Here is a 16305-nt window from a genome sequence, read left to right as displayed (position 1 = left end):
TTTGGCGCGGTGAGCTGTAGGATTATCGTGATGGAGGTACCAGGTGTCCATTCTTGACTTTGGCCGCAGGTTCTTCATAGATCCAATGACTTTAGGCAGGCATTGTTCAGTATACCACTTAGCTGTGACTGTCTTCTGCGTGTCCAAAACGACACGTTCCACAATTCCACTCGATTTGAAAAATACAGCTATCATTTTCTTCTTTACAGATCGGGATTTTCTGACAATTACGGGTGTGTCGTCATCATCAAAGACCCAAACTTTGTTTTGAGCCTTGGTCGGCAGATCGTAATAGTACAGCCAAGTCTCGGCACCTGTCACGATGTTGTTCACATACCGAGATTGTCCCTTATCAAACTTTTTTAGCATCTCCCGGCACCAAGTCACACGTCGTGTCATCTGCTCTTCAGTCAGTTGATGCGGCACCCAGAGAGAACAAAGTTTCTTCACGTGCAAATGATCTTGCAGAATCGAACGAATTGCTGGTGCATTTAGGCCCAAAGTATCCTCTATCTGTTGGTAGGTCACTCGCCTGTTTTCGTCAAGCATTTTCCTCACAGCAGTAACGTTTTCCTCCGTAACTGACGTTCGTGGCCTTCCCGGCCTCTCAGAATCCTCCAGAGTGAAATTTCCCCTTTGGAATTCTCTATACCACCTGAATATCGTTGTACGATGTGGACAATCATCATCTAGTGCAAGAGTCATTTCTTCTAAGCACTGGTCTATGGTTAAACCACGCACGAAATTATACCGCAAAACTGTCCTTATCTCATTTCGTGACCACGATGCCATCGCAAGCACTTTACACTCTCACTACTAATGAATAACTGAGCCCATCGACTTGGCGCGGCGGCTACTATGCACGTATGAACATGTCTCAACATGCAGCAACAAGCAGCTTCCTGTGATTCATTGTTGCGTCATATTGCAAAACTTTCCTAGTACCCTTTGTATTGCGTGATTTCGCATACTATACGTGCTATAAGAGGACTGATTGTATATCTGCTTTGGCTATATCACATCCTGTTCCAGATAGTTCCATAGGTAGCACATTTTTAAGGCAATGATGTGTAGAGGAGCTGTTCCCTTTCAGTTCTTCTCTGTGCCACTGTACTCTACTTTAGTCTGAGGCATGATTTCCATTTAAATTCAATTTGATTTAAGAGTACTAAAGTAAGGGCTACCTAAATGCAATAGCATGTATTGCGATACCAAGTTTATATTATTGTGAAGTCTGGTAGTAAAGTTCCCAAACTGGTGTTGTTTTGCAGTCATGTTCATTTTCGATGAGTTTGAAAATTAACAGAGGTGGTATGTTGTAGTTCTAACTTCATCCAATAGTTTGTTCAGTACACTAACAGTTTTCTAATAACAACCAGTTTTGTTACTAGCATTAATGTTCTATGTCACGATTTTGCTTTGAACTGGCAATGTCTGCAACTGAAACATGAAATGTTAAAAACTGTTTTTGGTGATGAAATGTTAAGTAATACCGGTATGTTCGAATGGTATAAATAGCTCTAAGACGGAGCTCCTTAACTTTGGGGGTTCTTTTCATTACCTCCAGTCTGGCAATTTTATTGTCACATGTATTATATAACCAAATTTACATTATTATATATATATATTATGCTGCAACTTTACATTATTATATATATTTCATGCTATCAAGTTTGCGATATTGTTTATATATTACACTACCAAGTTTGCAATGTCCCAAGAAGTGTTGTTTATCAACCTCGTGAAATGAAGAGAGAGTTGAAAAGTAGAGTTGGGAAATTTTAGCAAGATACCATCATTTGACTCTCAGAATGATGGCTGATGAGATCTATATGAATAAGGAGATAATTCTGCATGAAGATTTAACAGAAGGGAAGATTTAACAATTTTTGCCTTGCAGCCTCATGAATGAACAGAAGCACAAAGAGTATCATGCAAACACTTCATCCAGACTTGTCAAAACATTTGTAATTTCCTTGACTGTATTGTCACTGGAGATGAGTGTTGGGTGTTTCATAATAACCCAGAGACAAAGCGTCAAAAGTGTGCATTGGACTTAAATCATCACAACGGACAAGAAACATTCATTGACAGCAATCCACGATCATGATGATGTTGATCATGTTTTTCAATAAACGGTGTGACCTGTATACTTGTACCTCAAAGACTACTGAAGCACATTACTGTATTATATATATATATGTTATTATATATATATATTATGCTAGGTGAGGCTGCAATTTCAAGAGAAAGGCAGTTTGTTCTTTTTGCCTAACAATAACTTGTGCAAGTTTTTGTTGCCCTTGTCTGTTCCCAGTTCCCATGATGAAAACTACGTTCTAAGTAAACAGATTTCAGGATGTTGAGGACATAAGGAAAAATGAAACAGCCGAACTGTACATAATTTCTTTAGATGCCTTTGCTGACTGTTTTCAGAATCTTTAAAATGGTGTAATAAATGCATTAAATCAGTGGTGATTACTTTGAATAAAATTAAAACTGTTTTTAGCCAGGAATCTGTCCAGGAACTTTTGTCAAAACATATTATGTTACTAAGTTTACTATGTACGTATATATATATATATATATATATATTAAGCTACAACTTTATGTTATTATATACATAATATGCTATCAAATTTACATTATAATGTTACACTATACAGTTAAATTCACAATGTTATAGTTGCCTCCGTAGCCAGGTGGGCAGGAGCAGCAGCACGTAGCACACGCTTCTTGATTAGACTTGGGGTTCGAGCCTGTGAACACCAAATATGGAGGATGTGGAAAGGTCAGGGAATTACCACCGCATATCCCTGGAGCAATATGGCCTTAGTTGCTAATGCTCCTAAAAACCAAACAACAACAACAACAACAACAATGTTATAAATTAGATGATAGCCTTACTAAAAACACTAATAATGATAATTACATTCCTGCAAATCTAAAAAAAAGAGTGTACTTTCCACATATTGTGAAACACTGATGTGGAAAGGCATGCAAAATCTAAATGTCATTAACACTTGAGACAATAGTGGCAGAATACCTCCTCTTACTTCAACACTCATTGTTCAGCCATTTTGGAGCAAACTAAGAAAATTTTTACCTACTTTATCAAATTAATACAAATGACAACCACATAACAGGTTTTAAATAAAAATATAGCAAAAGAAACAATAATTGTGAAGTAATAAATTATCTGCTTTGCAGAGTTCAAATAATGATGGCTGGATACTTTCTAGAAATCTTTTTGGCCATAATTCTCTGATTGTACTTAGACATTGTGGTTGAAGAGAAATATATGCCTGTAACATAATACATCTTTTGTCGAATACATAAATAGTAATCACAATAATAATAGTAATAAAAAGAAAGAAATAAATGTATCTAACTTGCATCAGAATAATATCTAGTCATCTGAATAGAAATGACTGAAATGAAATGAAGCAAACAAAGAGACTAGATAAAACATCGAACATGCTATGAATAGAAAGTTATGTTATGAAAACCTTTGTCCAAAAAATGCCACAAGAGTAAATCATGTGTTGTGAAATCATTACTTCGCATAAATATCAGTATGTGACTTCAAGACATTTCTAAAGCTACATGTTGTTGCTGTTGTTGTTATTTGGTTTTTAGGAGCATTAGCAACTAAATCCATATTGCTCCGGGATATGCGGTGGTCATTCCCTGACCTTTCCGCATCCTCTGTATTTGGTGGTGATCGGCTCGAACCCCGGTCTAATCAAGAAGCGTGTGCTATGCACTGCTGCTCCTTCCCACCTGCCTACGGAGGCGCCTTCCTAAAGCTACATAGAAAATAAGAGAAATGGCAGGAACAAATGCAAGATATATTTTATAGGAAAACTAATGAGATACTCTATTGTCAATAAGAAACAGTATAAAATTTGGCGTGAGGGTGGGTTATACCAGCTAGGTTGAACCACACTATAACCCTTGTAAAACAATAAAAAAACAATTCAGAAGACATACCCAGTAAAAATTTGTCTATATTTAGGAGGATTCAAATAGTGATGGATTTTTCAGGCCGTTATTTTCAATACGGACCTCGCATACGTAGCGCCATAGCTGCAGGCTTAAATTAATCTTTTTTTTATTTTTTTTTATTTTAGTTTGTTTTTATGTGATTAATAGAAGTCAAAACTAGACTTATCTTCCTATCAATTATATTCTAATATTATAGCTTTATCAAACACTTAATAAAAATCTAGATTTACATTCTTGAAACTTAAATGTTTAGTTATGATAATATTTATGTTGTATAATATGTATAATTTCTGTTAGCCTTCCCACATTTATTTTTTTTAGCTCTCTTTTGTCTATGTATATTAATTATACATATACAAAATATACATATGTATATTGTATAGTGATATGTATATTAACTAATTATCTCTTTACAAGTGACACCACTTTTGCAAGTCTTACATAATAATGCACACAAAGCATGCACAGTCTGTCTAAAGCTAACAGTGCTGCATTAAAACCAAGTTTAATCTATGAATTTCTTATTTAGATTCAAATTGTATGGAAAAAAGAAATTATAATTGCCAGATTTCTATTTATTTGATTTTAATGAAATGTGGGATGGCTTAACAAATCTTTCTATAAGAACAAAATATAAAATTTCATGAAAATTCATTCATTGGAAGTGAAATTTTTACATGTGGTTGGACAGACATGATGAAGACAATAGTTACTTATTCATATATACTCAGTGATCTCTGAGTTGTGACCATCACATTTTTAATGGACTATGTCACATTACTCTCAGTATAAAAAGCTGAACAGCTTTCTTTTCTAAAGCAGTGGTAATTTGTGTCTGGTCATACAAGTCAGAGTGATAAAGTAGCAGTTATGGGACCCTTTCTTTTTCACTAGTAAAGGTATCACAGAGTTTCAAAAGGGCATGATTATGGGAGCTCGTGTGTTGGGTGCTTCTATATTGGAAACAGCATGTCTTGTTGGTTGCTCATGGTCCATTGTGGTTAAGGTGTACAGAGAATGGTATTGAACAGATAAAACCACCTCCTGCTGACAGCATTATGAAGGATTACACAGGGTGGATATTCATGTCAAGAAGGGTGCATCATGATGTGTGGACTGAATGGCATGTCACTGTGTGACATTTGACATCACAATACAATATGGGGAATGCATGAACAATATCCACATTGACAGTCCGCTACACACTCAGATGTATTAGGTTACACAGCAGATGACCCAAAAGATACCTTCTCCTGACCACTGATCATTGTTGATGGTGAATGCTGTGGTATCATCAACATGCTGGTTGGATACTGGTGAACTAGAAATGAGTGTGTGGTCAGATGAGCCAAAACACCTTGTGCAATATTAATCCATAACCCCATCGTGCATGGTGCCCACTAACCAGGCGGCAGTGGTTATTTAATATGGGCCATGTTTTGCTAGCAAAACTAGGACCCCTGGTGCATATAGACAAACATTCACTGCTGAGGTCTACCAGCTCTTAGTAGACACGTGCACTGTACCATGTTGCACTTTTCCCATAGACAGAAATGGGATCTTCCAAAATGATAATGCACTGTGTCATCGAGCCTGCACTATGCACAAGTGGTTTCAAGAAATGCCGTGAAGATATCATCCATCTTTTGATTGGCTTCCAAATTTGCCTGACCCAATCCAATTGAACACCTGTGAAATGTTTTGGAATGGGAAGTGAAGCATATGGACACGAGTCATTATCTCTTCCAATGCTGTGAAAAGCCTTGTGTCATTTCCAGTACTACTATTAATAATAATAATAATCACTTTGATATATTTTTTTAACCTGTGTGGCAGTATATGTCATAAAGTATTCTATATTAAATCAGCCGTGTAAGACAGTTTGTGGATGTGCAATTTATTTCTTTTCGTATCTATTGCAGTACCTAGTATTATCAGAGCAGTTTACTTCACCCACCTTTTATAGCATTAGTTATTTTTATAACATGGTGGTACTTTTTGCTTATTTGTATTGATCTTGCTTCAAATTCTTTTGAATTTGAGCTGCATTTGGTGTAATATTTAGTTGATATTTTGTCCATTACCTCCACAGAGCTGCTTTCTAATTGTATTTGTACAGAATAATAGAACTTTCTCTTTCGAGAGGTATTGCCATTTATTATTTATTTTTGTTTATGGAAATATATTTTTGTATCACCTAAACTATTACTGAGGGATTTTTTTTTTTTTTTTTTAATTTATTTTTTTTAAAAAAAAAAAAAAAAGCTAAACCTACATCACTTCAAACTACACCAGTCATTTCATCAGTGATGTCTTTGGCTCCAGCACAACCGAAAGTACTTAGCCCATCTTCCACTGTGACTCCCAAAGTATATCCTCAGAAGATGATTTCTGTCCGTCCACAGCCACCACCATTAGCTGCTGTAGCAACCAAGGTGAAGTGACTAGCTAATTTTAATGTAGTCAGAAACATTTATGTTAATTGGGAATGTAATGAAGAACACTTCTTTTCATTAAGAACAAAAGCATGTGTTCTTATGCTTTGTTATTATATACCATTATAGAGATTTAATATTCATTAGTATTTTGATGTGTAATTTCATTTTTATTTAATGAATTAAGCTATTCTTAATATGTAGAAGTTTATTACTAAAATAATTTTGTGAAGGTAACAAAATATATAAATGGGAATGAAATTGGAGCTTAAATCAGAAAATTTATATTTTTAAACCTCAATCAGAGACAGTTTTGATCCAAAAAATGTGCCAAAAGAACTATCAATTGATATTAGTAAGAACTGATTAGATCAGAATTACCCCTTTCTGTGTTTATTATCATTGTTGATAAAGTTATATAATTGATCACCTTAAAGCAAAATAAAGTGGATTGTAGGGGAATTTAAAAGGGGGGGGGAAGTTGGTAACATGCTTCTAGTTAGAAGCCAATATCTTTTGTGAGTTTTGAATGATGTGTAGATGTGCTTATTATTATGTTTTATTGTTAAATATTTGATATGAATTTCCAGATATATGCATTTCCAGCAATTGCTTTGCAATACTTGTCAGTTCAAGTCTGGAAACCTGTGGTATTGTCCTTCATGTGTGTATAGTGGCTTTGTTACTTTTTAGAGAGATGTGGGTTCAGTTCCCATCAGGTTTTGGAGGAGGAATTCTAAGGTCCTCTTCCACTAAGGCCAGTAAGCCAGTCTCTGAAATAGGGAATAGATTTTCCCTGTGAATTATTAGACAAAATCAGCATTATCCCTGCACTGTTTTATTTTAAATATAATTTGAAATTTGTTAAAGTAATAAAGTATTATTCATATATCCAATTCCTAACCTCTAAGCATTTTTCACTCACTGTACAGGTCTTATTGGAGTAATATTCCCAGATTACTGTTGTTTCCAATTATATCCACCCTTTGTATAATCATGCAACTTAGACTTTAAATTTCATATACCTTCATCAGTATTGTTAACAAATATTGAAAGCAATAAGTATGCCAGCAATGAGCCTTGTGGGGTCTCCACTAAACATTGGTCTATGAAAAACAGTGGCTATTAATGAATGCTGTCTCTTGCTATTTCACTATCCCTTTGTTCACAGCAGTAACTTGTTCCCAGTGCCACAGTGTTTGATATGTATGCCATTACATATCTACTAAAAGCCATGGCCATTATTCAAATAAACCATTTTGTCACCCCAGTGCATCCCTGCTGTCTTCTTGGCAGTATTGTGTTTATTTGTAATATATCAGAATTTCTGTTGCTACTCAAATGTTTTTCATCAATCAGTGACACCGCCTGAGAAAAACATGTACAGTCGGTCCTCGTATAACACGTGTTTGCATTACACGAATTCGATCATACACGATTTATAAATAGGGGAACGTTATCTTATATAACACGAACCGAATTCGCTTATACACGATTCGCCTTTGTGTTTACAAGAAATGGCAGTCGAACGCGGAATCACCCCAACTGAACGCAACACGATAGGAATAAAGAAGATTCTGAAAATGTATTTATGTGTTTTATATCAGTGAAGGGGAAACACATTTCACCATAATAACGTAAAAACCAACACAATTCCAGCTATCGATATAATCGCAAATGCAATTAGATGGAGTTTACTACCAGTTTATAACAGGTTCCACTAGCAGAAACGCAACTGGAAATTGTTTTTATTGTTTTATGGTAGTAACCCCTAGAAATGTGCTTTAGTAAAATGTGAGGTGCTAATAGTGTATCTCTGCCTTTATGGTGTTGTTTATTCAGTTGCTACATCCGCGCAGCTTTGTTTATGTGTATCACGCGTGCCTCCTCGTTTTGTAATTGTGCTTTATTCCCTAAAAATGAGTAAAATACTTAAAAGGTGTTAAAAGGAAACGTCCTGGTGAAGACACTGCAGATTCAGAGAGAAAAAGAAAAGCAATATCGATAAACAGAGGCGGACTGGGTCAAAAATTCTTACCCGAGAAAATTTATAGTGGCCTCACACTACGGTTTATGGCCAAAATCACACCGGCCTCCGGCCCACCGTGGTTTCCCCCGTAAGGCTTATGGCCAGTCCGCTTCTGTCAATAGAGAAAAAATATGAAATTGTGAAACACTTTGAGTGAAATGAAAGACCATGTGATATTGCACGTGCTACAGACATAAATGAGGCAACGCCGAGAATTACAAAGAATGCAGAGAAAATAAAAACAACTTTCATAGCGGGAACAACTCAAAGGGTAATTAAAATCCATTAGATTAAGACACAAGAATTGGAAGAGATGGAACGACTGTCATCTCTTTGGATAGAAAATCAAACAAAAAGCAAGTTTGCTTACGATAGAAGCAAAAGCATTAGCAATATTTTATTACGACTTACGTATTATAATTTATACTTACGTATTATAAAATACGTAAGTATTTTATTACGACTATTTTATTTAATATAATAAATTTTTTACGAATAAAATACGTATTTTATTCGTAAAAAATACTTTTTTAGTATTAAAAAATACTAAAAATACTTTATTATAATATAATATTATTTTTATTACGTATTTTAATCGTTATAAAATACGTAAGTATTTTATAACGATTAAAATTACCCGATTATTTATTGTGTTTGGTAATGTTTTGGTTCCAAATGTGTGTTCAATCTTGGGTGGTCGGCACCTAACCCCACTTTTCCCATAGGGCCTGTTGTTTATATTGCATGATTTTGCATTGCACGAGGATTTCTAGGAACGCAACTATCGTGCTATACGAGGACAGACTGTACTACATTGCCTTTAATTATATTGTTCATTAACATAACCCTTTAGTTAGAATTACTTTCTAATAAATTGGCAGGTTATAACTTTACCTTAATTCCGATAGATGACATGAATTATTATCTTAATTTTAACTTTGTGCTTATATTGGTGAACTTATTATTATTATTAGCATATGGTGCAAGGAAGCCTTTATATGTCTATGAACAGCTGAATATACATCCTCCAATCTATATTTTAAATCTCTCTCTCCTCATTTTATTATTTTTCTTTTACTCCTGAAAATGAAACAAGTTGATATGCATTTTCTTCTTTGAAATTTCCACAATTTTTATGACTTCAGGACATTTCTAAAGCTACATAAGAGAAATGGCCAGCAGCAAATGCAAGATATATATCATAGGAAAACTAGTGAGATACACTATTGTCAATAAGAAACAGTATCAAATTTGGTGGGGGGGGGGTTGTACCAGCTAGGTTGAACCACACTATAACTCTTGTAAAACAATAAAAAAACAATTAAGAAGACATACCCAGTAAAAATTTATCTATATTTAGGTGGAGTCAAATAATCACAGGTTTTTAAGGCCATTATTTTCAATATGGACCTCACATACGTAGCGTCAGTCTATGAATTGCTGAATATATATCCTCCGATCTATATTTTAACCCCCCCCCCCCCCCCAATTTTATTATTATTCTTTTTCTCCCGAAGATGAAACAAGTTGATATGCATTTTTTCTTTGAAATATCCACAATTTTTGTTATCATTGCGTAAAATTAAGTTTTCTTAAGTTCATTTAACATAAATGGACAAAATAATTACACCCTAGACTGTAGTCTTCCTATAGATGACATGAATTCTTATCTTAATTTCAACTTTGTGCTTATATTAGTGAACTTATATTATTATATCTTAGGTTTAAACGCCTTATACATCTATGAACAGCCGAATATTTGTAAAATAATAAGGGAAGTTTACTTCAGTATAGTACATTGAAAACTTCCGTATGATACTCTCTAGAAATTAAAGTGAAAAAATTGAAATTCTTAAATTAGAGTAACAAATAATTAAAAATAAATTTAACACACTTAAAAATCAATTTAATGCAGTTAAAAATAAGAAAATTAATTAAAAGAATTTAATGAAAAAAATTGCAAAATGATTTTTTTCCCCACTAAATTCTTTTAATTAATTTTCTTATTTTTAATTGCGTTAAATCGATTTTTAATTATTTGTTACTCTAATGTAAGATTTTCAATTTTTTCATTTTAATTTCTGGAGTGTATCATACTAATGATGTTACAATATTTGTTCATTTACTGACAAAAATACCAGACAGTTACCCTCATTGGTAGCACAGTTGGTAGAATCACTATCCTCCTCACATTGGGTGGAAAAGACCCGAGTTCGAAGCCCGTCAATGATGTGAGAAATTTTTATTGGCCTTTTTCTCAACGTGGTTGAGTTAGTTGGTCTCAAGCAAGTGTAGCATGGTTTTTTCAACTAGAAACTCTAGTTTTTGATGTGAAAATTTATCTTTGGCGGTACCTACTAAATTTCAGACTGAAGTAAAACCAATTTTTCACGATTTTGCGACACGGAAATGACATCATTTGATGTCACTTCTGGTGTTTCATTTGATCGACTAACTGGGAATGAGTTTTACAACACAAATGATGTGTAACAAAGTTGTGATAAAATAGTAAATTCCAAGGGGACGAAATTGAGACAGAGTTGTCAATGACGAAAATCACGGCATTTTACATAATTTCTGTTTTGGCAATTTGATTGACAGACTGAAAATCGCTATTTTGTAAGGAATAATGTCCCTTGATGTTACTTTCGATTTGATCGACAAACTGGAAATGACGATTTATTGACACCTCATTTCCGCGTTGCAAAATGTCAACATGATTTCGTCGATTTGAAGGACCATTCATATGACAAGTCATGAATGGTGCTTTAAATCTACACGTCTGTCGTTTAACCAGCGTTATGTTCTTATAACATGTGAATGTATGTTTGTGAGTTGAAGCTCCCTGAAGCCTCATTAGTGGAGATACATTAACTTGTTGATCTTTGCGACGGTGTCTTCTTTGTTCTTGCCCAAAGGATATTTGGGAGCATTATTTAGCCACAGCAGAGTGTGTAATGTGGACTACTGCGATGTTTAAATTCTGTGCACTTGAAAAAGTTGACCATGTAAAGTTTACCAAACGGGCTACAACATTTTGACTGCAATATGTTCATAATTGCATCCACAATCTTCTTTAAGTATATCACACAACTTATAGCATCATCATTCACTAGCCCCTCGACGTGGGCACCTGTACGTGGTGAGGGGACCTCCCAGTGACGCTGCTGGTTTTCCAGACTAGCATCACTGGGATCTAACGCCCATACCTTGGTTCCAGGGTTACATCGTTGGAATCCGGCGTGTGCAGCCGTGCGCCGCGACCCGTGGAAGCGGAAAGGGGGATCCTGGTGGTTGAGGGGCCCAGCTTCAATACACCACTTTGGCCCCTGCTTCGACGAGACGGGTGGTCCCGGACCGGCTCGACTGGGATCAATCGGCGGGTGGTTTTATACTGCTAGGGTCAACTGCGTTCCAATAAGTCTCCCTCCCTATGGTCCTGGGACGGGATAAAGATTTATTGGTAACGTGGGTATGGTGTTCTAAGCGAACTCGGCGTCCCATTCGTGTACGCAGTACCTGCTAGTTCACGAGTGGGCGCCCCCTCGTAGGGCTCCGTGGTGGGTGAGGTACTTAGGCATCAGACATTTTTTCTTTACTCTCATGAGTAATTTAAATCCTTCTTCTGGGGCCCCAACAAGGCCCCTACCTAACCGATCAGATGAGAATGACACCAATTCTGCCAAAAGAGCCAGAACTGAGGATAAACGACCACCTATTACACCGCTTTTCCTCATACTCCATTCTACCGGAGAGCAGTCAATTGGGAAGATGTCACCCTTCTTTATCCAGAAAGGATTAGAAGGGCTGGCAGGATCACCAAAATCTGTAAAACGGCTGCGTTCTGGCGATCTTTTAATCGAAGCTTCCAGTGCAAAGCAAGCAGAAAGAATCCTGAATGCGACATCCATAGGGGGAATACCAATCAGTGTAACACCCCACAAAACTTTGAACTCTTCACGAGGAGTCATTTCAGAGTGGGATCTTCTTCATGTCTCTGAGGAAGAGATCTGCTCTGAACTAAAAGACCAAGGAGTGACGGCTGTCAAGAGAATATCAATGCGGAAGGATGGGAATCTCGTCCCTACCCGAGTTCTCATCATAACATTTAACACCCCACGGCCTCCAAGTTCCATCAAGGCAGGCTATTTAAACTGCCCAGTGCGGCTTTACATCCCAAACCCACTGAGGTGCTTTAAATGCCAAAAATACGGCCATTCACAAACGGCTTGTCGTGGTAACCCTGCCTGTGCTCGATGTGGTTCAAAAGATCACGAGAGCAAGGAATGTTCAGCTTCTAAACCGATCTGTATAAATTGCCAAGGAGAGCACCCTGCTTACTCCAGAGCATGCCAGCGGTGGAAGGATGAAAAAGAGATCCAAAAACTAAAAACAGAGCTGAATATCTCCTACCCAGAGGCCAGAAGACGCATGCAACCAATAAATAGCGGGAAACCTTCATATGCCCAGAAGGTTTCTGCGAAGTGCACTATCGGTACACAAACAGAGATGACTGTACCACCAAAAGAGTCATTCACTCCGATTGCACGCTATTTATTGAGTTCACAAAAGCCCACCAAAAAAACACAGTCAGCTGCCACTCCTATATCCGTACCTCCGAGTGCTCCACCACTACCAAAACCAAGTGGTAAAGAGCTAACAGATAAAACAGATAAAACAGAAACAATGGATGTCGAGCACAAGGAGGTACCGGATGAATCAGTCTTGGAACTCTTCGCGGAGGAAGAAATGGACACGGGACAGCGTCCATTCTTCCCCAAAAAAGATAAAGCCAAGACTGATAAAATTAAGCCCTCAGCAGTTCGGAAGCCGCCTGATGGACCCACCAAGCCAAAATAATGGCTAAATTCCTACAATGGAATTGTCGTGGATTCCGGCGAAATACTGATGACATCAAGGCCCTCCTGCAAAAGCATGAGCCAGTTTGCTTTTGCTTGCAGGAGACTTATCTAAAAGCAAACGATGATCCCACCATGCATAACATCACAATCTTTCGTAAGGATAGAATTGCGGATGGTCCTGCTCATGGAGGAGTGGCTATCCTTGTGAGTAATCAGACCCCAGTTCAGCCCTTGCTAATTACAACCAGCATAGAGGCTGTTGCAATTCGCCTTACAGTGGGTTTTCTATTAACGGTCTGCTCTATTTATTTGCCACCTGGGACTGACATCTCCCAGGAAGCCCTTGATGATCTTGTAACGCAGTTGCCGCCCCCTTTCTTATTTCTTGGGGATTTTAATGGACATAACACCCTGTGGGGTAGTGCTATCATCAATGGAAGGGGACGGGTCATAGAGCGTATGCTCAATGACAATGCCCTTTCCCTTGTAAATACTGGAACAAACACCTTCTTCCACATGCCTACCCGTACGTTTTCTGCCATTGATCTCTCTATCTGCTCCCCTTCTCTACTCCCTTCACTCACTTGGGAAGTGGAGGAGAATCTATACGGAAGTGATCACTTCCCTGTGATAACCTTGTTACACAGTGGGAGACCATGTCTTCCTTTTAGGTTACCACGGTGGAAGTTTGATCAGGCTGACTGGAATGCCTTCCAACATCAGGCAAATTTTGACCTCAGTACAGTCAGTCAGGAGCCTATCAATGATGCAGTTAAGTACATCACAGAAATTATTGTCCAAGCAGCTGCGAAAGCTGTTCCAAAAACATCTGACCGGTTTCCACCATTTCCCAAACCTTGGTGGAATTCACAATGCACAGCAGCAAAAAAGGCCCAAAACAAAGCGTGGGGGATATTCCGTCGATATCCTACCACTGCTAATCTAATAGCCTTCAAGCGCACACGAGCCAAAGCACGCTACATTCGCCGTCAGAGTCAAAAGGAATCATGGATCCGTTTTACGTCATCTATTAACCAGACTACCAATTCTAAGGTAGTCTGGGATAAAATCCGGAAAATGAAGGGAAAATATACATCCCACCCTTCTTCAATCCTAGATTATAATGGATGCGCTATTGCAGATCCAACTGCAATAGCCAATGCTCTTGGGGAAACATTCTCTAACATCTCTGCAACAGCTTCGTATTCCCCAGAGTTCCTGGTCCTGAAACATAAACTGGAAAGAGAAGCACTTAATTTTAAGTCCAAGGGCCTCTATCCCTACAACGGGGATTTTACTATTCAGGAACTTAAAAGAGCCCTCGCTCTTTCCAAAGCAAGTGCTGTTGGACCAGATGGCATCCATTATGACATGATTAAACATCTTTCACCAAAATCTATGGATTGTCTGCTCCTTCTGTATAACAGAATCTTTATCGAAGGGCAGTTTCCGGATTCCTGGCGCAAGGCAATCGTTCTTGCCTTTGCTAAGCCAGGAAAGGATCCAAAAGTCACTACCAATTATCGTCCTATTGCTCTGACTAGCTGTCTGTGCAAAATCCTGGAGAGAATGGTCAATTCTCGGTTAATTTGGTACTTAGAATCAAATGACCTTCTCTCCAATATCCAGTGCGGCTTCCGAAGGAACCGGTCCACTTTGGACCATCTTATTAGACTGGAAACATCCATCCGGGATGCTTTCCTAAAACGCGAACACTTGGTGTCGGTGTTCTTTGACATGGAGAAAGCGTATGACACAACTTGGAGATTTGGCATCTTAAAAGATCTGCATAGCCTTGGTCTTAGGGGACGACTCCCCATTTTTATTAAAAACTTTTTAGACAATCGATCTTTCCAAGTTCGTGTGGGATCCTCACTCTCTCGTTCCTTTAGCCAAGAGGAGGGAGTACCACAGGGATCAGTTTTAAGTGTCACGCTTTTCGCCATCAAAGTAAATTCCATCACAGAACAACTTCCTCCAACCGTAAACAGTGCCCTCTATGTTGATGACTTTAGCATTTTTTGTCAGTCATGCAACATGAGGGTTATTGAAAGACAACTGCAAAAAGCCATTGATCGCCTTAATTCCTGGGCACTTGCTAATGGCTTCAGGTTCTCGCCGGAGAAGACCGTTTGCGTGCACTTTTGTCGCAAGCGTAATCTTCATCCTGAACCTGAATTAAGGCTCGGACATAATGCTATTCCAGTAGCGGCGGATACAAAAGTTTTGGGACTCGTATTTGATAAAAAGTTAACCTTTCTGGATCACATCCGTCAACTCCGCACAAGGTGCACAAGAGGGCTGAATATTCTGCGCTCTCTTTCCTCTACATCTTGGGGTGCGGATCGATGCACCCTACTACGCATCTACCGTGCACTTGTACGATCCAGACTTGATTACGGGTCCCTGGTATACAATTCGGCCAGAGACAGTGTACTTCGTTGGCTGGACCCTGTCCATCATCAGGCCCTCCGTATAGCTACTGGAGCATTTCGAACATCTCCTGTCCAGAGCTTATACGTCGAAGCAAACGAACCGCCGTTATCGCTTCGACGTAAGCAATTGTCTCTAAACTACGCTCTAAAACTAAAATCCTTGCCAGACCATCCTACGTGGCTATCCGTTTTTGAGCCACGATGGGAAAATTTGTACAACACTCGAAAGACTGCCAATCGTCCTTTTGGTATTCGTCTCCAAGAGCTACTCAAAGAACTTAATATCAAGGTAGACAAAGTTGCTCAAACACCGAAGCAACCCCTTCCACCCTGGCATGCTCATGTTCCGGCATGTGACTTGTCCCTTAGAAATTGGGGAAAGTCGGACACTCCATCGTCTGTCTACCTGCAGCTTTATTCAGCACACCGAGCTGAATATTCTGACTTCGCGCCAGTTTACACAGACGGCTCGAAGTCGGAATCATATGTGGGATCTGCTGCTGTCTTTACAGACAGCACTACATCGGAGCAGATTC

The 16305-nt window shown here is 38.1% G+C and overlaps 1 protein-coding gene across 4 annotated transcripts in view; it reads left to right on the top strand.

Moving 5' to 3' along the window:
* woc (zinc finger protein without children) overlaps positions 1-16305 on the top strand; it is a 717317-nt gene that overhangs the window by 273177 nt on the left and 427835 nt on the right. For all 4 annotated transcript variants that reach the window (XR_016547396.1, XM_090381483.1, XM_090381482.1 and 1 more), the window contains exon 11: positions 6274-6443. Coding sequence is in view for 3 of the 4 variants with exons in the window: in XM_090381483.1 (XP_090237609.1) it covers positions 6274-6443 (170 nt within the window). In the remaining variant the exon portion in view is untranslated. The remainder of the gene's footprint in view (positions 1-6273; positions 6444-16305) is intronic.

This window comes from Mastigoproctus giganteus, chromosome 9 (assembly GCF_048544385.1).
Source record: "Mastigoproctus giganteus isolate SK-2022 chromosome 9, ASM4854438v1, whole genome shotgun sequence".
Classification (NCBI taxonomy): domain Eukaryota; kingdom Metazoa; phylum Arthropoda; class Arachnida; order Uropygi; family Thelyphonidae; genus Mastigoproctus; species Mastigoproctus giganteus.
This window is presented reverse-complemented; position numbering and strand designations above follow the sequence as displayed.